At 48.2% G+C, this 26,414-nt stretch overlaps 1 protein-coding gene across 1 annotated transcript in view; it reads right to left on the bottom strand.

The window, feature by feature from the left end:
• LOC121857288 (serine/arginine repetitive matrix protein 2-like) overlaps positions 1–26,414 on the bottom strand; it is a 106,432-nt gene that overhangs the window by 79,380 nt on the left and 638 nt on the right. The window contains exon 2 of the mRNA XM_042353278.1: positions 22,959–22,965. Coding sequence (XP_042209212.1) covers positions 22,959–22,965 — 7 coding nt within the window. The remainder of the gene's footprint in view (positions 1–22,958; positions 22,966–26,414) is intronic.

Here is a 26,414-nt window from a genome sequence, read left to right as displayed (position 1 = left end):
TGTACCCATACCGGAACACTCAGCATGAAAACTTTGTGATAAACTTTTAAAGCATACACTTGAACACTATATTATTGAATGTGGCACTGTCAAAGACTTCAGGCCACCTGGATTATTGTATCATGAGCTATGTAAATACTACATTGAATCAGGAGTGCTTGAGGACAGTCTTGCCCTCTATCCAAAATTTGCTGCTAGTCCACACTGATTAGTCCTCAAATAGAATATGACTTCTACTGTATATGAACCTCTGTCCTGTGTGGCAGTGAACAGTGACATCACCCTCAGTGTCAAGACCTGACTGAATTACTCACAATAGGCCAACTGTACTACAAGCTTTGTCAATAAATTTGTTAACCGTTAACCTTATCCAATCCTCCCCCGATCCCTCCTATCACCACCTCCCTCCGCCTCCTTTCTATCCCCCCTATCCCCTCCTCCCTCCTATCCCCTTCTCCCATCCTCTTCCCTACCCCCGCCTTCCCTCTTTATTCCTCCTCTCTTCACCTATCTCGTTCCCTCCACACCCTCCCTAACCACAAGACCCTTCCCCCTCCCCCGTCGCTTCCCTCCTAAATCTCCAATTACCTTCTTGCTGTTCCTTACCTCTCACTCTCACCCTTTCTCTTTTTCTCTACTTGTTTTCTTTCCTTCTCCCTCCTCTTCTCCTCCCTTGATAACTCCCCCTCTCAAGTCTTCCTTCCTCCCTTCTTCACCCTTCTTTCTCCCAGCACCAAAAGATTGTCTACTGTACGTTGATGTTGTCACCTAATTAGCACTAGGTGAAGGTATGTAGTTAAGGTAGAGTCTCAGTGTAACATTATCACGGCTACCCTGAGGATTTATCTTAATGAGAGTGTAAGGAGCTGGAGGCTGGACCCGATCGCCACAAAAGAATGTCCTCAAATTTACTTACTTATAACATTAAAGTCTGGGCGTTGTTTTATGACCGTGTACAGTATATTGTAGGGTATTTTTTTTTACTCTTAATTAGACAGGTGAAAGCGGTGGTTACGTTACCCACCTGGACGTAAGAGGCGCCCACGAGTACAGGGTGTATGGGTGAAGAAGGTATTGTAAAGTGTGGTGTGTGTTTACCTCTGTCACCAGGACGGGTCACGGTGAGGGAGCGGCCGGTGTCTAAGGCTGTGTTTCTTAACTCTGATCACTGATACCTCCTGCCTGCCACACATGTCTTACCACAGCCATGGCCGCCACTCATGTCTCACTACAGCCATGGCCGCCACTCATGTCTCACCACAGCCATGGCCGCCACTCATGTCTCACTACAGCCATGGCCGCCACTCATGTCTCACTACAGCCATGGCCACCACTCACGTCTCACTACAGCCATGGCCGCCACTCATGTCTCACTACAGCCATGGCCGCCACTCATGTCTCACCACAGCCATGGCCGCCACTCATGTCTCACTACAGCCATGGCCGCCACTCATGTCTCACTACAGCCATGGCCACCACTCACGTCTCACTACAGCCATGGCCGCCACTCATGTCTCACCACAGCCTTATATCACCCACTCCAGCCCAGACGCCAGCCCGAGTGCTCACAGGTCACCACTCCTCCCAGCAGCTGTACTGACCAATGACCTGTAATCCACCTCTCACTCACGGTGTTGCTCGACTAATATTTATGTGTTGTTTCTCTTTATGTCTTACTTGATGTCTTATGTCTTATCGTGACGTCATGCAGTAAACGAGTCTTAGTTAGGTAAGTGAGTGGCCCGGGGTGTGATGACTTGTTTAGAGGCGGGGTGGATACAGCACACTGATATAACTAAGCCTCCAGTACACAAGGCGGTAGTGATGTGGACGGCACTGATGAAGATGAGCAAAGAGAGAGAGAGAGAGAGACAATGGGACAGACAGACACACAAGAGACAGTGAGAGACTCCAGGAGACACATGTATTGTGCATCATGTCTCCTCTCTCTCTCTCTCTCTCTCTCATCCTCGTTTTTTTTCTAAGTTAGGTTGTGTTAAGTTAGGTTAAGTTAACATAGTTTGGTTAGGTTAGATTGGTTAGGTTTTGTTAGCTTGTGTTAGATTAGGTTAGGTTAGGTTGTGTTAGATTAGGTTAGGTTGTGTTAGGTTAAGTTGTAATAGGTTAGGTGAGGTTGGTAGGTTGGGTGGGTCAGGTTGGTGAGTGTTGGCAGTTAGGTTAGTGGGTTAGTAGGTTAGGTTGGTCAGGTTAGGTGAGGTTGCGGTTAGGTTAGGTTGGCTGGTTAGGTGAGGTTAAGCCAGGTTAGGTTAGGTTGGGTCAGGTTAGGTTAGGTTGGGTCAGGTCTGGTCCCTCACCACCGTGGTTAACAGGCGTGACGAGTATGTTTCTCAATTTCCTGTGTGTGTGTGTGTGTGTTGGGAGGAGAATGGTACCTTAAGGTGAGGGAGGTGGGGTAGCAGGGGGGAGGTGTAGATGAGGGGTGAGGGGGGGTGGGGGGGGGGGTGGGTGTGGGGGGGGGGGGTGTGGTGGGTGGGTGGGGGGTGTAGGGGTGAGGGGAGGTGTGGGGTAGGGGGTGGGGGTGAGGGAGGTGTAGGGGTGAGGGGAGGTGGGGTGGGGAGGTGTGGGGGTGAGGGAGGGGGGTGGGGTGGGGTGAGGGAGGTGTAGGGTGTGAGGGGAGGTGGGGTAGGGGTGAGGGGAGGGGGGTGTAGGGGTGAGGTAGGTGGGGTAGGGGTGAGGGGAGGGTAGGGGGTGAGGGAGGTGGGGTGGGGGTGAGGGGAGGTGTAGGTGTAGGGGTGAGGGGAGGTGTAGGGGTGGGAGGGAGGGTGTAGGGGTGGGGGAGGTAGGGGTGAGGGAGGTGTGGGGGTGAGGGAGGTGTGGGGTAGGGGTGAGGGAGGGGGTGTGGGGTGTGGGGTGAGGGGAGGTGTGGGTGTAGGGGGGGGTGTAGGGGTGAGGGAGGTGTGGGGGTGAGGGAGGTGTGTGGGTGAGGGGTGAGGGAGGTGTGGGTGTAGGGGTGAGGAGGTGTGGGGTGTAGGGGTGAGGGAGGTGGGGTGTAGGGGTGAGGGAGGTGTGGGTGTAGGGGTGAGGGAGGTGTAGGGGTGGGGGGAGGTAGGGGTGAGGGAGGTGTGGGGGGGTGAGGGAGGTGTAGGGTAGGGGGTGGGAGGGGAGGGGTGTAGGGGTAGGAGGTGGGGGGAGGGAGGTGGGGGTGAGGGAGGTGGGGGTAGGGGTGGGAGGGAGGTAGGGGTGAGGGGAGGTAGGGGTGAGGGGGGTGGGGGTGAGGGGAGGTGTAGGTGTAGGGGTGAGGGGAGGTGTGGGTGTAGGGTGGGAGGGAGGTGTGGGTGTGGGGGTGAGGAGGTGGATGTAGGGGTGAGGGAGGTGTAGGGGTGAGGGAGGTGGGGGGAGGGGAGGTGGTAGGTGTGGGGGTGAGGGAGGTAGGGGTGAGGGAGGTGAGGTGGGGGGTGGAGGAGGTGTGGTGTGTGGGGGTGAGGGAGGTGTAGGTGTAGGGGTGAGGGAGGTGAGGTGTAGGGGGTGAGGGAGGTGTAGGGGTGGAGGGAGGTGTAGGTGTGGGGGGTGAGGGAGGTGTAGGTGTAGGGGTGAGGGAGGGGCGTGGGTGTAGGCGTGAGGGAGGTGGTAGGTGTAGGGGTGAGGGAGGTGTAGATGTAGGGGTGAGGGAGGTGTAGGGGTGAGGGAGGTGTAGGTGTGGGGGTGAGGGAGGTGTAGGTGTAGGGGTGAGGGAGGTGTAGGTGAGGGGTGAGGGGGTGTAGGGGTGAGGGAGGTGTAGGTGTGGGGGTGAGGGAGGTGTAGGTGTAGGGGTGAGGGAGGTGTGGGGTGTAGGGGAGGGAGGTGTAGGTGTGTGGGGTGAGGGAGGTGTGGGTGAGGAGGAGGTGAGGTAGGGGTGTGGGTGTAGGGGTGAGGGAGGGAGGGGTGAGGAGGTAGGGGTGGGGGTGAGGGAGGTAGGGGTGAGGGGGTAGGTGTAGGGGTGAGGGAGGGGTGTAGGGGTGGGAGGGAGGGGTGTAGGTAGGGGTGTGGGTGTAGGGGTGAGGGAGGTGTGGGTGTAGGGGAGGGAGGTGTGGGTGTAGGGGTGAGGGGAGGTGGGGTGTAGGCGTGAGGGGAGGTGAGGTGTAGGGGTGAGGGAGGTGGGTGTAGGGGTGAGGGAGGTGTGGGTGTAGGGGTGAGGGAGGTGTAGGTGTAGGGGTGAGGGAGGTGTGGGGTGAGGGAGGCAGGGTGTGGGGGGGTGAGGGAGGTGTAGGGGTGAGGGAGGTGTAGGTGTAGGGGTGAGGGAGGTGAGGTGAGGGAGGTTTAGGTGTGGGGTGAGGGAGGTGAGGTGTGTAGGGGAGGGAGGTGTAGGTGTAGGGGTGAGGGAGGTGTAGGGGTGAGGGAGGTGTAGGTGTGGGGGTGGGAGGGAGGTGTAGGGGTGAGGGAGGTGTAGGTGTAGGGGTGAGGGAGGTGTGGGGGTGGGAGGGAGGTGTAGGTGTGGGGGTGGAGGGAGGTGTAGGTGTAGGGGTGAGGGAGGTGTAGGTGTAGGGGTGAGGGAGGTGTAGGTGTGGGGGTGAGGGAGGTGTAGGTGTAGTGAGGGAGGTGTAGGTGTAGGGGTGAGGGAGGTGTAGGGGTGAGGGAGGTGTAGGTGTGGGGTGAGGGAGGTAGGTGTAGGGGTGAGGGAGGTGTAGGGGTGGGAGGGAGGTGTAGGTGTGGGGGTGAGGGAGGTGTAGGTGTAGGGGTGAGGGAGGTGTAGGGTGAGGGAGGTGTAGGTGTGGGGGTGAGGGAGGTGTGTAGGGGTGAGGGAGGTGTGGGTGTAGGGGTGGACATAACAGACTTAATTTAGTCTCTTTTTCCCTTCCACTTTATCCTCTCTCATTCTTAATCCACCTCCTTCCTTCCTCCTCTTCCTCTTTCCTTCCCTCTTCTTCTTACTCCCTTCTACCCCTACTCCCCCTCCCCTCCTCCCTCCCTCCTCGTCTCTCTTCTTAATCCCCTCTTCTTTTCTTAATCCCCTCTTCTTTTCTTAATCCCCTCTTCCTCTTACTAATCCTCCTCTTTCCTTTTAATCATCTTCTTCCTTCCTACTTCCAACCCCGTCCTGGTGTGGGGGTGAGGGGTGGTGGGAGGTGAGGGAGGTGTGGGGGGTGAGGGAGGTGTGGGGGGTGAGGGAGGAGGGAGGTGTGGGGGTGAGGGAGGTGGGGGAGGGTGAGAGAGGTGTGGGGTGGTTATATGCATCCTGATAAAGTTGAGAGAGAGAGAGAGAGAGACCTTGTCCATGTGTGTGTGTGAGTGTTTTTTTACTTTGGTGTTTTATATATATACAGTACATGAGTGGTGTGTCTGTGTTTGTCCTAGACCACCATTACAGTGTATACAGACCCATAACAACAGTGAACAGGAGAGAGATAGAGTAGTGACATACACACACACACACACACACACACACACACACACACACACACACACACACACACACACACACACACACACACACACACACACACACACACACTGTACAGTACTGAAGGTGTTGTTGTAGCGGCAGCGGCTGAGGACATGAATGAACATATCTGCTTTAACATACAAACACTATCACTGGTTCTTAGGGGAGGGGGATTGGCTAAATTCTCTTAAATAAGGTGGGAGAGGGGTGGGGGGGTGAGAGGGGGTGGGGGGGTGAGAGGGGGGGTGGGGGGTGGGAGAGGGGGGTGGGGTGAGAGGGGTGGGGGGTGAGGAGGGGGGTGGGGAGGAGAGAGGGGGGTGGGGGAAAGATTTGAGTTACGGTTGTGTGTACTGATAGACCAGGAACCCCGTGATGGTGTCCCTCAGGTGGGCTAATGACCAAAGCTTCACAGGTTAATTAACAGGTTAGGTTAGGTTGTTTGTGGTGGTGGTGGTGGTGGGTGGGTAGTGGTTGTGGTGGTGGTTGTGATGGTGGTGGCTGTGGTGGTGGTGGTGGTTGTGGTGATGGTGGTGGTTGTGGTGGTTGGGCGTATCTCCATCGCTGATTGGTTGATTATTATGTGTTTCTTTGGTGTTTTTCTTTTCCTTATTATTGTTTGTTTGTTATTATGACCTGAAGATTAGACACCTTAGTTTACTTCACCTGGGGGTTAAGGTTAGTTAGGGTTAGGTGTGATTAGGTTAAATTAAGTTTGGTTAGATTAGGTTAGGTTAGGTTACCGTTAGGGAGTTTAATCATAGGGTGACATAAGCTGGGGTGTGTAATCTTCAGGTGTTTTATTATCCAAAAATTTCTGATCTCAAATGACCAGGTGAGTCACGAGCCTCAGGTGAGACTCAACACTTCTCACTGGTCGTATATGACTCACCTGTACCTCATCGCTGATTCACTGTACCACCTCACCACGGCACAGTAGGTGAGTCACTGTACCACCTCACCACGGGGTACAGCAGGTGAGTCACTGTACCACCTCACCACGGGGTACAGCAGGTGAGTCACTGTACCACCTCACCACGGGTACAGTAGGTGAGGTCACTGTACCACCTCACCACGGGGTACAGCAGAGTCACTGTACGTGTGTGTGTGTGTACCAGTAAGCTATTGTTAAGCCACATGAGGGAGGGGGTGATACACTGTACCTGTGTACCTCCCATCACTGCGTCCTGTAAGTGTTTAGGTTGGGTTAGGTTAGGTTAGGTTAGCTAGGCTAGGCTAGGCTAGGATTATATTAGGTAAGGTTAGGTTAGGTTAGGTTAGGTTAGGGCTAGGCTAGGGCTACAGGGCTAGGCTAGGCTAGGATTATAATAGGTTAGGTTAGGTTAGGTTAGGTTAGGGTTAGGTTAGGTTAGGGCTAGGCTAGCTAGGCTAGGATTATATTAGGTAAGGTTAGGTTAGGATTATATTAGGTTTAGGTTAGGTTAGGTTAGGTTAGGTTAGATTATATTAGGTTAGGATTATATTAGGTAAGGTTAGGTTAGGGTAGGTAGAAGTTAGGTTAGGTTAGGTTAGGGCTAGGCTGTAAGGCTAGATTATATTAGGTAAGGTTAGTAAGGTTAGGTTAGGTTAGGTTAGGTTAGGATTATATTAGGTAAGGTTAGGTTAGGATTATATTAGGTAAGGTTAGGTAAGGTTAGGTTAGATTATATTAGGTTAGGATTATATTAGGTAAGGTTAGGTTAGGTTTAGGATTATATTAGGTAAGGTTAGGTAAGGTTTGGTTAGGTAAGGTTAGGTTAGGTTAGGTTAGGTAAGGTTAGGTTAGGTAAATAGGTTGTTAGGTTAGGTTAGGCTAGGTTAGGTTAGGATTATATTAGGTAAGGTTAGGTTAGGTTAGGTTAGGATTATATTAGGTAAGGTTAGGTTAGGTAAGGTTAGGTTAGGTTAGGTTAGGTTAGGCTAGGCTAGGATTATATTAGGAAGGTTAGGTTAGGTTAGGTTGGGTTAGGTTAGGTTAGGTTAGGCTAGGCTAGGATTATATTAGGTTAGGTTAGGTTAGGTTGGTAGGGGTTAGGGTTAGGTTAGGTTAGGGATATTTTACACTTAATCAACCCAGTATCGCCAGTCTTGAGAGGAAGAAACAAGAACAACACAACATCTTGACTACAGTGTGGTGAGGACAACCTTCAAACAAGAGCCTCATGAGTTTGGTGTTTTGCCTGGCGATACTCATTTTCACCACCAGCAACACCACTACAACCACCATTACCACTACCACCACCACCATTACCACTACCACCACCATTACCACTACCACCACCACTACCACCACCATTACCACCACCACTACCACTACCACCACCACATGATCTAGTTTACCTACTTAATTAAACACCTTAGTATAGAAGTAAACACACGCTGGTTACATTGGTTGGATCGACTTCCTGTTTACCCTTGTGTACACCTCGCCAAGTTTACGTACAGGTACAGTGTTTGTTTACCTGTACTGTCTATGTTTTCACTTAATGAATCAATGTGAACTTGTATTTTTTTCGATTTTCCTGATTGATTGTTTTATAATAATAATAATAATAATAATAATAATAATAATAATAATAATAATAATAATAATAATAATAATAATAATAATTTTTAACGGTTTATTGAAAAAGTTCTACAGTCCAGCTAAAAATATACATTGGGCATAAATGACTTATTACATACATTGGTGGTTTAACAAAAGCCTTCATTAGAGAAAGGTAAAGGAACATACAGAACATACAGATTAATGTAGGTGTTGAACAGCAAACATGGAGTGTAGTAACTCTCCCAGATGGTGTTAGGAGGAACTCACGTGATGTAATTACCTCACAGATGGTGTTATGAGGGACCACGTGGTGTAGTAATTCCCTCACAGATGGTGTTATGGGGGACCTCACGTGATGTAATTACCTCACAGATGGTGTTATGAGGGACCACGTGGTGTAGTAATTCCCTCACAGATGGTGTTATGGGGGACCTCACGTGATGTAATTACCTCACAGATGGTGTTATGAGAGTCCTCATGTGATGTAGTAATTCCCTTGTATGTATGTACGTATGTATGTATGTATGGTAGTTGTAGCACAGGTACACACAATAACAACAACACTACCACCACTACTAGCAACATCACCACCACCACCATCAACAACAACTACAATAACAACAACAACACCACAACCACCACCACCACAACAACAACAATAACAACACTTCCTTACTTCTCGTGTTATTTTTTCTTCACATTGAAATGACACGAACAAAAGGCTGCTAACTGGCAACTCGACACGCTACCAGATGAGTGAGTGTGTGTGTGTGTGTGTGTGTGTGTGTGTGTGTGTGTGTGTGTGTGTGTGTGTGTGTGTGTCATTGGCAGAGGATATGTTGATGAAGAAAAAATAAATATAATAACAATATATATTTCACAAGAGGTGGGGTAATTTCCATACAGTAGTGATGATGAGAGCTCACCTGTCCACCGTGACACCTGTTGTAGCTCCGGGTGTTGGTCGTAAACATAACTCAGCACAGTAAGACAATATACTCCACTGATAATAATAAATGCAGGTTGTGTGGTGTACCGCTTCCTGGTCACGTAATGGTGGTAAATTATTGACCCTGACACCACACTCTGACACCACACCCTGGCACCACACTCTGACGCTACACTCTGACACCACACTCTGACACCACACCATGCCACGCTACACAATGTCACACTACGCCACACCACACCACCCCCCCCCCCTCCTACTCACCTCCCCTCCCTCAGCCTCAATGGGAGACAGGGGGAGGGGAGGGGAGGGAGGCTGGAAATGAGCAACGTCCGGCTATTCGTCCGTGTGTTTGTGAATCCGTCCGTCCGTCCGTCCGCCCGCCTGCCTCTTTCCGTCTGTCCGAGCCTCTGTCCTTCCGCCCGTACATGTGAGTTTAAGCAGCTTGTGTTGACAGACGTGGCCACCAGGTGTACTCTCTCTCTCTCTCTCTCTTTCCTTCCACCCCCGTCTTTCCCTCCCTCACTATTTTTTCTCCGCCTCCCACAATCTCTCCCTCCCTCCCCGCTCCTTCCTCCAACCTTCCCCCTCCTCCCACCTTCCCCCTCTTCCTCCCTCCCTCCTTCCTCCTCCTCTTTGCCGTGTTTTACTCTACTCTTCATGGTAATCAGTAGGCAAGAGGGGAGGGAGAGGGGCTGGCGTGTCTCAGGGCGTCTGCTTACCTCTGATAAGCTGGGCCAGGTGGACTGTATTACCTGTATACCGCTGTCGGGAACCAGTGGGCGAGTATGGTGGCATGATGTGTATGGTGGTGTGGTGGTATGATGTGTATGGTGGTATGGTGTTGTTTCTTTGTTTTTAATGACTCTCTCTGCTTTGTTTTGTTAGGTGTGTGTGTTTTAACTCTCTCTCTCTCTCTCTCTCTCTCTCTCTCTCTCTCTCTCTCTCTCTCTCAGGACATAAATAACACACATCAGGATATAGAAAAGTCAGAGGTCCAGCCGTACCAAAATATCTCAAACCGCACACACACACACACACACACACACACACACACACACACACACACACACACACACACACACACACACACACACACTAGCCTAATGTCTATGTGTAGCGGTTTGTCATGTTTATCGGCGTTATAAATTCAACGTGACAAGGTTGGGGTCTGGTCAACCTTGGGAAGGTCAGGTCAGGTCAGGTCAGGTTAGGGTCGGTCAGGTAAAGTCCATTCATGTTTGGGACGGTTAGGTTAGGTCAAGTCAGGTCTGGTCTCGTTTGGGAAGGTTAGGTCAGGTTAGGTCAGGTCAAGTTTGGGAAGGTTAGGTTAGGTCAGATCAGGTCCGGTCACGTTTGGGAAGGTTGGGTTAGGTCAAGTCAGGTCTGGTCTCGTTTGGGAAGGTTGGGTCAAGTCAGGTCAAGTCTCATCACGTTTCGGAGGGTTTGGTTAGGTTAAGTTAGCTCTGGTCAAGTTAGGTAAGGTCAAGTCATGTCAGGTCAAGTTAGGGAAGGTTATGTAAGGTCAGGCCCGGCCAAGTTAGGTATTTTCACAATATAACCCTTTATTTCAGACCTTTATAATAGATATATTAATCCTATAATAAACTAAGTTATATTCGGAACATATGTACAATATTTCCCTTCAGTATGATGGGTATTATTATATGTAAACACCCGGATTTAAACAGGATTACGGGCCTAAAACAGAGAGATGTATCCAGATTATTGTATACATGAAGTGTCGTGGTAATCTATAAACATCAGGTGCCGTGGTAATCTATAAACATCAGGTGCCGTGGTAATCTATAAACATCAGGTGCCGTGGTAATCTATAAACATCAGGTACCGTTGTAATCTACAAACATCAGGTGTCGTGGTAATCTACAAACATCAGGTGTCGCGGTAATCTATAAACATCAGGTGCCGTGGTAATCTATAAACATCAGGTGCCGTGGTAATCTATAAACATCAGGTGTCGTGGTAATCTATAAACATCAGGTGTCGGGTAATCTATAAACATCAGGTGCCGGTAATCTATAAACATCAGGTGTCGGTAATCTATAAACATCAGGTGTCGTGGTAATCTATAAACACCGTGTCGGTAATCTATAAACATCAGTGTCGTAATCTATAAACATCAGGTGCCGGAATCTATAAACATCAGGTGTCGGTATCTATAAACATCAGGTGTCGTGGTAATCTATAAACATCAGGTGTCGTAGTAATCTATAAACACCAGGTGTCGGGTAATCTATAAACATCAGGTGTCGGTAATCTATAAACATCAGGTGCGGTAGTTAGGTGTATTCAGGGTAATATATCAAAGGTTAATTACCATTGTGTGTTATGTTATAACCACTGGACATATATTGTACACCATTAATGACCTTTGTCCTGTTTTATTATGGTCAATATCAGGTCACGGCTGAGAACTGGAAGGTGGTTTTATTATTATTATTATTATTATTATTATTATTATTATTATTATTATTATTTTATTGTTGTTGTTTTTATTATTATTAATATTATTATTGTTATTATTATTGTTGTTTTATTATTATTATTATTATTATTAGTATTAGTATTAGTATTATTATTTTTTATTGTTGTTGTTTTTATTATTATTAATATTACCAGCAGAATTACTAGCTCATCCGCTAGGCCACGTTAGGACGCCACCTCGGGGCTCCACATTCTCTCACTGTTCACTCCCCAAAACCTTATCTTCCATCAATATTTCATTAACTTTGTAAGTAAGTTCCACTACAACGGTACACCAAAAATTATTTTTTAGCATTAAACTGTTATTATTTTATTGTCTAATCATCACTACATATAACACCATCCATCATCACTACATATAACACCATCCATCATCGCTACATATAACACCACCATCATCACTACATATAACACCACCCATCATCACTACATATAACACCATCCATCATCCTACATATAACACCATCCATCATCACTACATATAACACCATCCATCATCACTACATACCTTACATCCATCATCACTACATATAACACCATCCATCATCACTACATATAACACTATCCATCATCACTACATATAACACCACCCATCATCACTACATATAACACCATCCATCATACTACATATAACACCATCCATCATCACTACATATAACACCATCCATCATCTACATATATATCCATCATCACCATAACACCATCCATCATCACTGCATATAACACCATCCATCATCACTACATATAACACCATCCATCATCACTACATATAACACCACCCATCATCACCATATAACACCATCCATCATCACTACATATAACACCACCCATCATCACTACATATAACACCATCATCATCACCATATAACACCATCCAGGTTAAAGCATCTTAATTTGCACTCCCTCGAGAGACGTAGAGCGAGGGGCGACCTGATGAGGTGTATAAGTGGAACAGGGGCTAAACAAAGGGACATTACAAAGGTACTCATACTATCCAACCAGGGCGAACTCGTAACAATGGTTTTAATTTAGACAAATTTAGATTTAGGCGTGAAATAGGTAAACATTGGTTTGGAAACGAAGTAGTGGATGAATGGAACAAGTTACAAATATCATCATTAACTCAGCACGCTTGAATAGCTTCAAACATAGGTTGGTCTTATATGACCAATAGGGGTTGGTGTAAACAGGACTTCTAGTATGGTAATAGGCCCGCTGCAGTTTCTCCATTCTTATGTTCTTATGTTCTTATCACATATAACACCATCCATCATCACTACAGATCGGTAAAGTAGTTTCCGAGATTCTCGTGTGGACACACACACACACAGAACACTTCTTTGTTTTTATATATATATATATATATATATATATTATATATATATATATATATATATTATTATTATTATTATTATTTGTTATCATCATTATTATCGCCGTATGGGAGACTGGGTGTGGGGCTGTGGGCAGGTGGGGTAGAGGGAAAAGTATGTTGGGTAGGGCACTACTAGCAGAGTGGTCCAGTGTGACGGTGGGCTCTGGTACACACACACACACACACACACACACACTTGTAGGCCTGTGAGAGTGAGACTTGTCAGTATACAGTCTCACTAAAATTTCATTTGGAGGTTATTTAGAGTCCGTTTATATCAGTAGGCTGCCTGATAGAGACTGTCGATAGTCTGTGGTCCAACAGAGCAGTCACTTCTTCCACAAAGGGTATACACAAGACTGGTGTATCTGTACAGTGTATTTACAAGTCTTAATACTGTACAGTTAATTAGACTGGCCCCGTCATCTATTACTGGAAGCGTTCTCAGTGTGGGTCGGGTTGTAACTGAGGCGGCTCTGTGTTAGAAGCACCCTGAACTGGGGTGGTCAGGTGAAGATCTTTACTCAAGGGGTCCAGCTCAAGATCTGACAAGGGCTGCTGCCAGGCACGCTCGTAGAGAGTAACTCCTGCACTCTCCACCAGAGCGATCTATGAGCCAAGCTTCTAGAAGGTTCTCGAAGGAGAGTAATCGTCTCCTGAATATCAAGCAAACTATAGTCAGCGGTGTTTACATAACGTGTATAAACAGCCGGCTGGTAAGTGATCCCTGACCCATGAATCACTCATGTGGCGGTGCAATTATCTATATATTACTTAACTATCTAACATACTTGACGCATTGCAAGTGTGAAACAAGTATCCAATTACTACAAATGAGCAACCTCTATTGAGTGTTAAAAGTAATACCGACTACTGAGAGAGAGTTGCTTCACTGCGACACTCGGGCGAGACAACACACCGCGAGGTTGTTTAATACAGCTACTAACCTGAACAACCTTTACCCTCTACAGGTTATTGAAGAATGAATGTTCATAATTATACATCCATGGTTTGTGTTATTAATTACTTATAACTTATGCAGTATGTAAATTATACTGGTTATACACACACACACACACACACACACACACACACACACACACACACACATTTTATCATTATATTTAAAATTCACTCACTAATGTATTTCCCGTTTGAGTGTGATATTGAGGGACACATGTATGTAATAGACACATGTATGTAACACACACACATATGTTGGACACATGTATGTGCAGTTACACACACACATGTTCACAAGGGACCATTAATAATAACCACAAATTAATATCATGTATGGACAGGAAGTAGTTATATTTAATTCACACACAAATTATATCTTTTTGTTTTTACAGTGCGTCAGCTTATTACAGCACTGACTGACTGACTGACTGACTGACTGACTGATCCATTCATTCACGGACTGATTGCTTGATTGACTGGACTGGTGACTGACTGACGGGATTGATTGGTTGTCGGACTAACTGACTGACTGATGGACTGATTGATTGATTGATGGACTGAGTGACTGACTAACTGACTACCGGAATGACTGACTGACGGACTAACTGGTTTGCTGATGGACTTAGTTGATTGACGATCTGGTTGACGGACGGATTGACGGACGGACGGACTGACGACTGATTGATTGACGGACTGGACTGGCTGACTGACTGACGGACGGACTGATTGGTGGTTGCTGACTCACTTCACTCACTGACTCACGGTATTAACCTGTCCTCCCATCAACTCATAACCCCACCGGTCCTTTTGTATGACGTCACATGTAAACAAACCAGCAGACGCTCGACCAAATAACAACCTGCAACCTAACCCAACCCCTAACCTAACCTAACCTGACCTAACCTAACCTAACTAGCAAACCTGACCTAACCTAACTCTTCCCTACCTAACCTAACCTAACCTAACCTGACCTAACCTAACCTAACTAACCAAACTTTGGCTAACCAACCCAACCTAACCTAACCTAACCAAACCTGACCTAACTAACCTAACCTAACTTAACCAAACCTGACCTAACCTAACCTAACCTAACCCACACCTTAGCTTACTGACCCACACCTCTGCTTCTTGACCCATACCTCCGCTTTATGACCCACACCTCCTGACCCACACTTCCTCCTGACCTACACCTCCTGCCTCCTGACCCACAACCTCCTGCCTCCTGACCCACACTTCTTCCTGACCTACACGTCCTCCTCCTGACCTACACCTCCTGCCTCCTGACCCCAACCTCCTGCCTCCTGTCCCCCTTCTTCCTGACCTACATCCTCCTGACCCTCCTGCCTCCCCACACCTCCTGCCTCCTGACCCACACTTCTTCCTGACCTACACGTCCTCCTCCTTGACCCATACCTCCGCTTCCTGCCCACTCTACTGGACCCACAGCCACGCACCTCCTCCGAGCCCACCTCCTCCTGACCTACCTCCTGACTCACACCTCTGCTTCCTGACCCCTCCGCTTCCAGACCTGCTCCCCTACTGACCCACACCTGACCAGCACCTCCTCCACCCACACCTCCGCCTCCTGACCCACACCTCCGCCTCCTGACCCACAACCTCTGACCCACACCTCCTGACCCACACCTCCTCCTGACCTACACCTCCTCCTGACCCACACCTCTCTGACCCACACCTCCGCCTCCTGGCCCACAACCTCCTCCTGACCCACACCTCCTCCTGACCACACCTCCTCCTCCTGACTTACACCTCCTCTGACCCACACCTCCTCCTGACCCACACCTCCTCCTCCTGACCTACACCTCCTCCTGACCCACACCACTTCCTGACCCACACCTCCTCCTGACCTACACTCTATTCCTGACCCACGTTTCTCCTGACTTACACCTCCCTGACCCACACCTCCTCCTGGACCCACATCTCCTCCTGACTCCACACCTCCTCCTGACCCACACCTCCTCCTGACCCACACCTCCTATTGACTCCACACCTATTCCTGACCCACGTTTCTCCCTGACCTACACCCTCCTCCTGACCCACACCTCCTCCCTGACCCACACCTCCTGACCCACGTTTCTCCACCTCATCAGTCTTCCTGACCCACCTCCTCCTGACCCACACCTCCTCCTCTGACCCACACCTCCTCCTGACCCACACCTCCTCCTCCTGACCCACACCTCCTCCTCCTGACCCACCTCCTCCTCCAGACCCACACCTCTCCTGACCCACACCCTCCTGACCCACACCTCCTCCAGACCCACACCTCCTCCTGACCCACACCTCCTGACCCACACCTCCTCCTGACTCTACACCTTTCTCCTCCTGACCCACACCTCCTCCCGACCCACACCTCCTCCTTGACCCACACCTCCTCCTGACCCACACCTCCTCCTGACCCACACCTCCTCCTGACCCACACCTCCTCCTGACCCACACCTCCTCCTCCCTGACCCACACCTCTCCAGACCCACACCCTCCTCCAGACCCACACCTCCTCTGACCCACACCTCCTCCTGACCCACGCCTCCTCCAGACCCCATCTCCTCCTGACCCACACCTCCTCCTGACCCACACCTCCTCCTGACTTACACCTCCTCCTGACCCACACCTCCTCCTGACTCCACCTCCTCCTACCCACACCTCCTGACCCACACCTCCTCCTCCTGACCCACACCTCCTGACCCACACCTCCTCCTCCCTGACCCACACCTCCTCCCCTGACCCACACCCTCCAGACCCACACCCCCTCCAGACCCACACCACCCCTCCTGACCCACACCCTCCTGACCCACACCTCCTCCTGACTTACACTCTCCTGACCCACACCTCCTCCTGACCTACACCTCCGCCTGACCCACACCTCCTGACCTATGTTTCCTCCTGACTTACACCTCCTCCTCCTGATCCACACCTCCCAACTCCACACTTCTCCCTGACTTACACCTCCTCCTGACCCACACCTCCTGACCTACACCTCCTCCTAACCCACGTTCCTCCTGACTTACACCTCCTCCTCCTGACCCATACCTCCTCCCTGACCCACACTTCTCCTGATTTACACCTCCTCCTGGACCCACACCTCCCTCCTGACTCTACACCTCTCTCACCCATGTTTCTCCTGACTTACACCTCTTCCTCCTGACCCACACCTCCTGACCTACACCTCCTGACCCACGTTTCCTCTTGACTTACACCTCCTCCTCCTGACCCACACCTCCTGACCCACACTTCCTCCTGACTACACCTCCTAACCCATCGTTTCCTCCTGACTTACACCTCTCCTCCTGACCCACACCTCCTCCTGACCCACACTTCCTCCTGACTTCACCTCATCCTGACCCACACCTCCTGACCTACACCTCCTCCTGACCCACGTTTCCTCCTGACTTACACCACCTCCTCCTGACCTACACCTCCTCCTGACCCACACTTTCTCCTGACGCACACCACGTCATAACCCACACCTCCTGACCCACACCTTGTCCAATATAACTCATAAACCAAAACCGAAAATTTTGGACTTTCTCTGTCTCTCTCTTCTCCCCTCCCTCCCTCCATCTCTCTCCTCTTCCTTCCCTCCCTCTTTATCTCTCTCCCCTTCTTTCCCTTCCCTCCTGTTCCTCCGTCTCCCCTCCCTCTCTCTCCCTTTTTCTTCCCCCTCTCCTCCTCCTTTTTATCTTTTCTCCCTCTGTCTTTCCTCATCTCTTCTGTTTCTCTTTCTCTCAGTCTTCCCTCCTGCACCTCTCCCTCCCTCTCTTCTGCCTCTCCACCTCCTTCTCCATTTTCTTTCTTTCCTCCTCCCTCCCTCTTTCATCTTTTCTCCTCTCTCCGCACTTCCCTCTCCCCCCTCCCTCTCCCCCTCCCTTCCTTCCCCTCCTTCCCCCTCCCTTCCTTCCCCCTCCTCCCCCTCCCCCTTCCTCTCCTCCTTCCCCTCCCCCTTCCCCCCTCCCCCCTCCTTCCCCCTTCCTTCCTCCTTCCCCCTTCCCTCCTCCATTCCTCGTATCACAAGTCCCATGTTTTCTTTTTAAGGAAACTGTCTGATATTTTATTTGCTATTTTTTTCCTTCCCATTTTATGTCTGGTGAGATTTGTGAGACTTTGTTGGCGATATATTGAAGAGAGAGAGAGAGAGAGAGAGAGAGGAGAGAGAGAGAGAGAGAGAGAGAGTACCATTTACACATGAACAACACAGCACAACTCAACACAACTCAACACTACTTAACACAACTCAACTCAGCTTCTCAACACAACTCAACACTACTAACACAACTCAACTCAGCTTAACTCAACACAACTCAACACTACTCAACACGACTCAACTTAAACAAAACACAACACAACTCAACTCAACACAGCACAACTCAACACAACTCTACACTACTCAACACAACTCAATCCAACACAACACAACACAGCACAACTCAACTCCAACACAACTCAACACTACTCAACACAACTCAACTTAACACAACACAGCACAACTCAACACTTTAACACAACTCAACTCAGCTTAACTCAACACAACTCACCACAGCACAACTCAACACAACTCAACACTACTCAACACAACTCAACCTAACTCAACTCACAGCACAACTCAATACTACTCCAACTCAATACTACTCAATCCAACACAACTCTACAGCCAGACAACTCAACACAACTCAACACAACTCAACTCAACTCTACACAGCACAACTCACACTACTCAACTCAACACTACTCAACTCAACTCTACACAGCACAACTCAATTCAACTCAACACAACTCAATACAACTAACACAACTCAACTCAAATTCTACACAGCACAACTCAACACAACTCAATCCCATCTCACAGCACAACTCAACACTACTCAACCCAACTCAACACAGCACAACTCAACTCAACTGAAAACTCAACACAACTCAACTCAACTCTACACAGCACAACTCAACTCAACTCTACACAGCACAACCCAACACTACTCAACCCAACTCAACTGAACACAACTGAACACAACTCAACACAACTCAACACTACTCAACTCTACACAGCTCAACTCAACTCTACACAGCACAACTCAACTCAACTCAACTCAACTCAACTCTATACAGCTCAACTCAACTCTACACAGCACAACTCAACTCAACTCAGCACAACTCAACACTACTCAACCCAACACAACTGAACACAACTCAACAAAACTCAACTGAACACAACTGAACACAACTCAACACTACTCAACTCTACACAGCTCAACTCAACTCTACACAGCACAACTCAACTCTACACAGCACAACTCAACACTACTCAACTCAACACAACTCAACTCTACACAGCACAACTCAACACTACTCAACTCAACTCAACTCAACTCAACACTACTCAATTCAACTCAACTCAACTCAACTCACTAAGATTATATCAACAAGCTGCAGGACGAGTGTGTCATCAACTACTACTAAAAATAAAAACTAATTTATCATACAATTTTTTTTTACTTATAATACATAAGATTTGTATACTTGTGATATGTATAGAGGTCATACATGTATAGAGGCCATATATGTATAGAGGTCGTATATGTATATAGATTGTATATGTATAGAGATCGTATATGTATATAGATCGTATATGTATAGAGGTCGTATATGTGTAGAGGTCGTATATGTATAGAGGTCGTATATGTGTAGAGGTCGTATATGTATAGAGGTCGTATATGTATAGAGGTCGTATATATAGAGGTTATGTATAGTCGTATGTATAGAGGTCGTATATGTATAGAGGTCGTATATGTATAGAGGTGTATATATAGAGGTCGTATATATAGAGGTCGTATATGTAGAGATCTGTATGTAGTCGTATATGTGTAGAGGTCGTAATATAGAGGTATTATAGAGTCGTATATGTATAGAGGTCGTATATGTATAGAGGTCGTTATATGTATAGAGGTCGTATATATATATAGAGGTCGTATATATATAGAGGTCGTATATGTATAGAGGTCGTATATGTATAGAGGTCGTATATGTATAGAGGTCGTATATATAGAGGTCGTATATGTATAGAGGTCGTATATGTATAGAGGTCGTATATGTATAGAGTCGTATATATATATAGAGGTCGTATATGTATAGAGGTCGTATATGTATAGAGGTCGTATATGTAAAGGGTCGTATATATATAGAGGTCGTATATTATAGGGTCGTATATGTATAGAGGTCGTGTATAGAGATCGTATATGTATAGAGGTCGTATATGTGTGAGGTCGTATATATAGAGGTCGTATATGTATAGAGGTCGTATATGTATAGAGGTCGTATTAGGGTATATATATTATATGTATGAGGTCGTATATGTATAGAGGTTATGTATAGAGTCGTATATGTATAGAGGTCGTATATGTATAGAGGTCGTATATGTATAGGGTCGTATATGTATAGGGTCGACATATGTATAGAGGTCGTATATATATAGAGGTCGTATATGTATGGGGTCGTATATGTATGAGGTCGTATATATGTAGAGGTCGTATATGTATAGAGGTCGTATATATAGAGGGTCTATATGTATAGAGGTCTATAGATAGGGTCGTATATGTATAGAGGTCGTATATGTATAGAGGTCGTATATGTATAGGGTCTATATGTATAGAGGTGTTATGTATAGAGGTCGTATATGTATAAGTCGTATATATAGGGTCGTATATATATAGAGGTCATATGTATAGGGTCGTATATGTATAGGGTCGTATATGTATAAGTCGTATATGTATAGAGGTCGTTATATGTATAGAGATATGTAGAGGTCGTATATGTATAGAGGTCGTATATGTATAGAGGTCATTATATGTATGAGGTCGTATATGTATAGGGTCGTATATGTATGGGGTCGTATATGTAAGGTCGTATATATATAGAGGTCATTATATGTATAGAGGTCGTATATGTATAGAGGTCGTATGTATAATGTATATATGAGGTCGTATATATGTGTAGAGGTCGTATATGTATAGGAGTCGTATATGTATAGAGTCGTATATGTATAGAGGTCGTATATGTATGAGGTCGTATATATATATATAGGATGTAGAGGTCGTATGTATAGAGTCGTATATGTATAGAGGTCGTATATATAGAGGTCTTATATGTGTGAGGTCTATTATAGGGGTCGTATGTATAGAGGTCGTATATGTATAAGTCATATATGTATGGTCGTATATATATGGTCGTATATATAGAGGTCGTATATGTATAGAGGTCGTATATATATAAGTCGTATATGTATAGAGTCGTATATGTATAGAGGTCGTATTATATATAGAGGTCGTATATGTATAGAGGTCGTATATGTATGAGGTCGTATGTGTATAGGGTCGTATATGTATAGAGGTCGTATATGTATAGAGGTCGTATATGTATAAGTCGTATGTATAGAGGTCGTATATATATAGAGATTGTATATGTATAGGGTCGTATATGTATAGAGGTCGTATATGTATATAGGTCGTATATGTATAGAGGTCGTATGTATATAGAGATCGTATATGTATAGGGTCGTATATATATAGAGATTGTATATGTATGAGGTCGTATATGTATAGAGGTCATATATGTATAAGTCATATATATAGAGGTCGTATATATAGGAGTCGTATATGTATAGAGGTCGTATATGTATAGAGGTCGTATATATATAGAGGTCGTATATGTATAGAGGCCGTATATGTATAGAGGCCGTATATGTATAGAGGTCGTATATGTATAGGAGTCGTATATATATAGACGTCGTATATGTATAGAGGTCGTATATGTATGAGGGTCGTATATGTATATAGAGGTCATATGTATAGGGTCGTATATGTATAGAGGTCGTATATAGAGAGTCGTATATGTATAGAGGTCGTATATGTATAAGATTTCATTATGTATGTGGGGTCGTATATGTATAGAGGTCATATATGTATAGGGTCGTATATGTATAGAGGTCGTATATGTATAGAGGTCATATATGTATAGGGTCGTATATGTATAGAGGTCTTATTGTATAGTCGTGTATATGTATAAGTCGTATATGTATAGAGTCGTATATGTATAGAGGTATATGTATAGAGGTCGTATATGTATAGGTTCGTATATATGTAGAGGTCGTATATGTAGGGTCATATGTATAGAGGTATATGTATAGAGGTCGTATATGTATAGAGGTATATGTATAGAGGTCGTATATGTATAGAGGTCGTATATGTATAGAGGTATATGTATAGAGGTCGTATATATAGGGTATATGTATAGAGGTCATTATGTATAGAGGTCGTATATGTATGGGGTCGATATATATAGAGGTCGTATATGTATAGAGGTCGTATATGTATATAAATAAAATACATGTATATATAAATTTGTGATGGTGTTAAAGCTTCTACACTGAAACAATTTTATTTGTTTGTTTATTTTGTTTCTGTTGTTACCGGTTGGGGTTGGGGAGGTGGTGGTTGTGTTTTGGGTCGGGTTGTAACAACAGTCAGGATATATTTATAATCACAACCCAGGAGTTATGGGTTGTATTAATAATAATTGCCGGTTATGTTGACAGTGTTATGTATCTGATGAATAAATGATTTATAGTCAAATATGTTGTTGAAGGTTGTGAGGTCATGGTTGTGATGTTGGTCATGTGTGATGGTTGTTAGAGTTGTTATGTAATGTTGACTCATAACTTGTTGTAAACTTCCATGATAACTGTGTCTTTGTTTGTGTGGTGGGGTATATATTGTGTGTGTGTGTGTGTGTGTGTATATGACATACGTGTGTATGTGTGTACGTGTATGTATATGCATGTCTGTGTGTGTATCTGCATATTCCTATGTGTTTATGTACGTGAACGTATGTGTGTGTGCATGTTGTGAATGCATGCATGTGTGTGTGTGTGTGCATGTATGTGTGTGTGTGTGTGTGTGTGTGTGTGTGTGTGTGTGTGTGTGTGTGTGTGTGTGTGTGTGTGTGTGTGTGTGTGTGCAGCCATGGCATGTGATGTGTGTGTGTGTGTGTGCATGCATGCATGCATGTGTGTGTGTGCATGCATGTGATGTGTGTGTGTGTGTGTGTGTGTGTGTGTGAATCAGCCGTTCATCAGACCCCAAATTAGCCATCACCATAAGATAAAGACCAACCAAGTGTGTTAGAGGTCAGAGGTCAGGTGAGGCGTGACCCTGGGAGGTGTTGACCTTGCCACACTCACCATCCTCCTGAGGGAAAAATATTGGGGTTATCACGGATGAATACACACCAGTTCCTCCTCCGTTCACCAGTAAATTGGGTTCACACCAGACAAGAATGGTGGGGGTGTAAGACGGTGTGGGGAAGGTGTTGGTGGATGTGGGTGACGTGTGTGTGGGTGTAGGTTGGATGTTAATGGGTGTGGGGGAGGTATGGGCTTGCACAGGCACTAGGCTCCTTACCCTATCCTCTACCACATACGGGTTATTTGAGGTCATATTTCGTATTCCGCCGACCCTACTGGCGGATGCTGGTCTAGGGAGGTTGTCTGTTGCCTGGCTGTAAAGATCAGGTGTGTGGTGATGGAGTCCTTGAGGTGTGGTAACTTTTTGGGACCATATTTTGTCACTCTCTGGTGGTAGTCTTTGTGGGAGTCTTTGCTCGAATCCATTTATTTTGTTGTCATATTCTTCTGGCTAGGGATTGTAGCTGGTGTGTACTTCAGCTGGGTGCAGGGGAGGTGTTGGTGGGTGTTAGGGGTGTGAGTGGATGTGGGGGAGGTGGTGTGAGTGGGGGTGGTGTTAGTGGTTGGGGAGGTGGGTAGGATGTGGGGAGGTGGTGTTGAGTGGATGTGGGGGAGGTGGGTGTTAGTGGTTGTGGGGGAGGTGGGTGTTAGTGGATGTGGGGGGAGGTGGGTGTTATGGATGTGGGGGAGGTGGGTGTTAGTGGTTGTGGGGGAGGTGGGGTATGGTGGATGTGGGGGAGGTGGTGTGGAGAGTGGATGTGGGGGAGGTGGGTGTTAGTGGATGTGGGGAGGTGGGGTGTTAGTGGTTGTGGGGAGGTGGGTGTTAGTGGATGTGGGGGAGGTGGGTGTGTGTGGATGTGGGGGGGGGGGGAGGTGGGTGTTAGTGGATGTGAGGTGGGTGTGTGGAGTGGAGGTGGGTGTTAGTGGATGTGAGGTGGTGTTAGTGGATGTGGGGGTGGGTGTGTAGTGGATGTGGGGGTGTGTGTGTGTGGGAGGTGGGGTTGTGGTGTGGGGAGGTGGGGTTGGGGAGGTGGTGTTAGTGGATGTGGGGGGAGGTGGGTGTTAGTGGATGTGGGGGAGGTGGGTGAGTGGATGTGGGGGGAGGTGGTGTTAGTGGATGTGGGGGTGGGTTGGTGGATGTGGAGGTGGGTGTTAGTGGTTGTGGGGGAGGTGGGTGTTAGTGGATGTGGGGAGGTGGGTGTTAGTGGGGATGTGGGGGGGTGGGTGTTGGAGGTGTGGGGAGGTGGGTGTTGAGTGGATGTGGGGGGTGGGTGTTAGTGGATGTGGGGGAGGTGGGTGTTAGTGGATGTGGGGGGAGGTGGGTGTTATGGTGTGGGGGAGGTGGTGTTAGTGTGGGGGAGGTGGGTGTTAGTGGATGTGGGGGGAGGTGGGTAGTGGATGTGAGGAGGTGGGTGTTAGTGGTGTGTGGGGGAGGTGGGTGTTGGTGGATGTGGGGGGTGGGTGAGTGGATGTGGGGAGGTGGGTGTTGTAGTGGTTGTGGGGAGGTGGGTGTTGAGTGGATGTGAGGGTGGGTGTTAGTGGATGTGGGGAGGTGGGTGTTGATGGTTGTGGGGGAGGTGGGTGTTGGTGGTTGTGGGGGGAGGTGGGTGTTAGTGGTGTGGGGGAGGTGGGTGTTAGTGGATGTTGGGGAGGTGGGTGTTAGTGGTTGGGAGGTGGGTGTTAGTGGATGTGAGGTGGGTGTTGGTGGATGTGGGGGAGGTGGGTGTTGGTGGATGTGTGGGGAGGTGGGTGTTGGTGGATGTGGGGAGGTGGGTGTTGGTGGATGTGGGGGAGGTGGGTGTTGGTGGTTGTGGGGGAGGTGGGTGTTGGTGGATGTGAGGGAGGTGGGTGTTGGTGTGGATGTGGGGAGGTGGGTGTTGGTGGTTGTGGGGAGGTGGGTGTTGGTGGATGTGGGGGTGGGTGTTAGTGGATGTGGGGAGGTGGGTGTTGGTGGTGTGTGGGGGGAGGTGGGTGTTGTGGTTGTGGGGGGAGGTGGGTGTTGGTGGATGTGGGGGGGAGGTGGGTGTGGTGGATGTGGGGGGAGGTGGGTGTTAGTGGTTGTGGGGAGGTGGGTGTTAGTGTGGTTGTGGGGAGGTGGGTGTTAGTGGTTGTGGGGGGGAGGTTTGGTGTTGATGGATGTGGGGAGGTGGGTGTTGTTAGTGGATGTGGGGGAGGTGGGTGTTAGTGGATGTGGGGAGGTGGGTGTTAGTGGATGTGGGGGGAGGTGGGTGTTAGTGGATGTGGGGGGAGGTGGGGTGTTAGTGGATGTGGGGAGGTGGGTGTTAGTGGATGTGGGAGGTGGGTGTTGTTGTGGATGTGGGGGAGGTGGGTGTTGGTGGTTGTGGGGGAGGTGGGTGTTAGTGGATGTGAGGGAGGTGGGTGTTAGTGTGGATGTGGGGGGAGGTGGGTGTTGGTGGTTAGTGGGGTGGGTGTTGGTGGTTGTGGGGGAGGTTGGTGTTGTGGATGTGGGGGAGGTGGGTGTTAGTGGATGTGGGGGGAGGTGGGTGTTGGTGGATGTGGGGGAGGTGGGTGTTGGTGGATGTGGGGGAGGTGGGTGTTGGAGTGGATGTGGGGGAGGTGGGTGTTGGTGGATGTGAGGTGGGTGTTAGTGGATGTGGGGGGGTGGGTGTTAGTGGTTGTGGGGAGGGTGGGTGTTGTGTGGTTGTGGGGGAGGTTGGTGTTGGTGGATGTGGGGAGGTGGGTGTTGGATGTGGGGAGGTGTTAGGTGGATGTGGGGGTGGGTGTTGGTGGATGTGGGGGAGGTGGGTGTTGGTGGATGTGGGGAGGTGGGTGTTGGTGGATGTGGGGTGGGTGTTGAGTGTGGTGTGAGGTGGGTGTTAGTGGATGTGGGGAGGTGGGTGTTGGTGGTTGTGGGGGAGGTGGGTGTTAGTGGTTGTGGGGAGGTTGGTGTTGGTGGATGTGGGGGTTGGTGTTGGGTGGATGTGGGGGAGGTGGGTGTTGGTGGATGTGGGGTGGGGTGGTGGTGTGAGGTGGGTGTTAGTGGATGTGGGGGAGGTGGGGTGTTAGTGGATGTGGGGAGGTGGGTGTTAGTGGATGTGGGGGGAGGTGGGTGTTAGTGGATGTGAGGGGTGGGTGTTAGTGGATGTGGGGAGGTGGGTGTTAGTGGTTGTGGGGGAGGTGGGTGTTGGTGGTTGTGGGGAGGTTGGTGTTGGTGGATGTGGGGGAGGTGGGTGTTGTTGAGTGGATGTGGGGAGGTGGGTGTTAGTGGATGTGGGGAGGGGTGTGTGGTGTGATGGGGGGGGTGGTGGGGGTGGGGGGAGGTGGGTGTTGGTGGATGTGGGGGAGGTGGGTGTTGTGGATGTGGGGAGGTGGGTGTTGAGTGGTTGTGGGGAGGGGTGTTGGTGGATGTGGGTGTTGGTGGATGTGGGGGGTGGGTGTTGGTGGATGTGGGGGGAGGTGGGTGTTAGTGGATGTGGGGTGGGTGTTGTGGTG

The sequence above is a fragment of the Homarus americanus genome, unplaced genomic scaffold, assembly GCF_018991925.1.
Source record: "Homarus americanus isolate GMGI-L3 unplaced genomic scaffold, GMGI_Hamer_2.0 scaffold20465, whole genome shotgun sequence".
Taxonomy (NCBI): domain Eukaryota; kingdom Metazoa; phylum Arthropoda; class Malacostraca; order Decapoda; family Nephropidae; genus Homarus; species Homarus americanus.
Note: the sequence above shows the minus strand (reverse complement) of the source record. Positions and strands in the feature narration are given on the sequence as shown.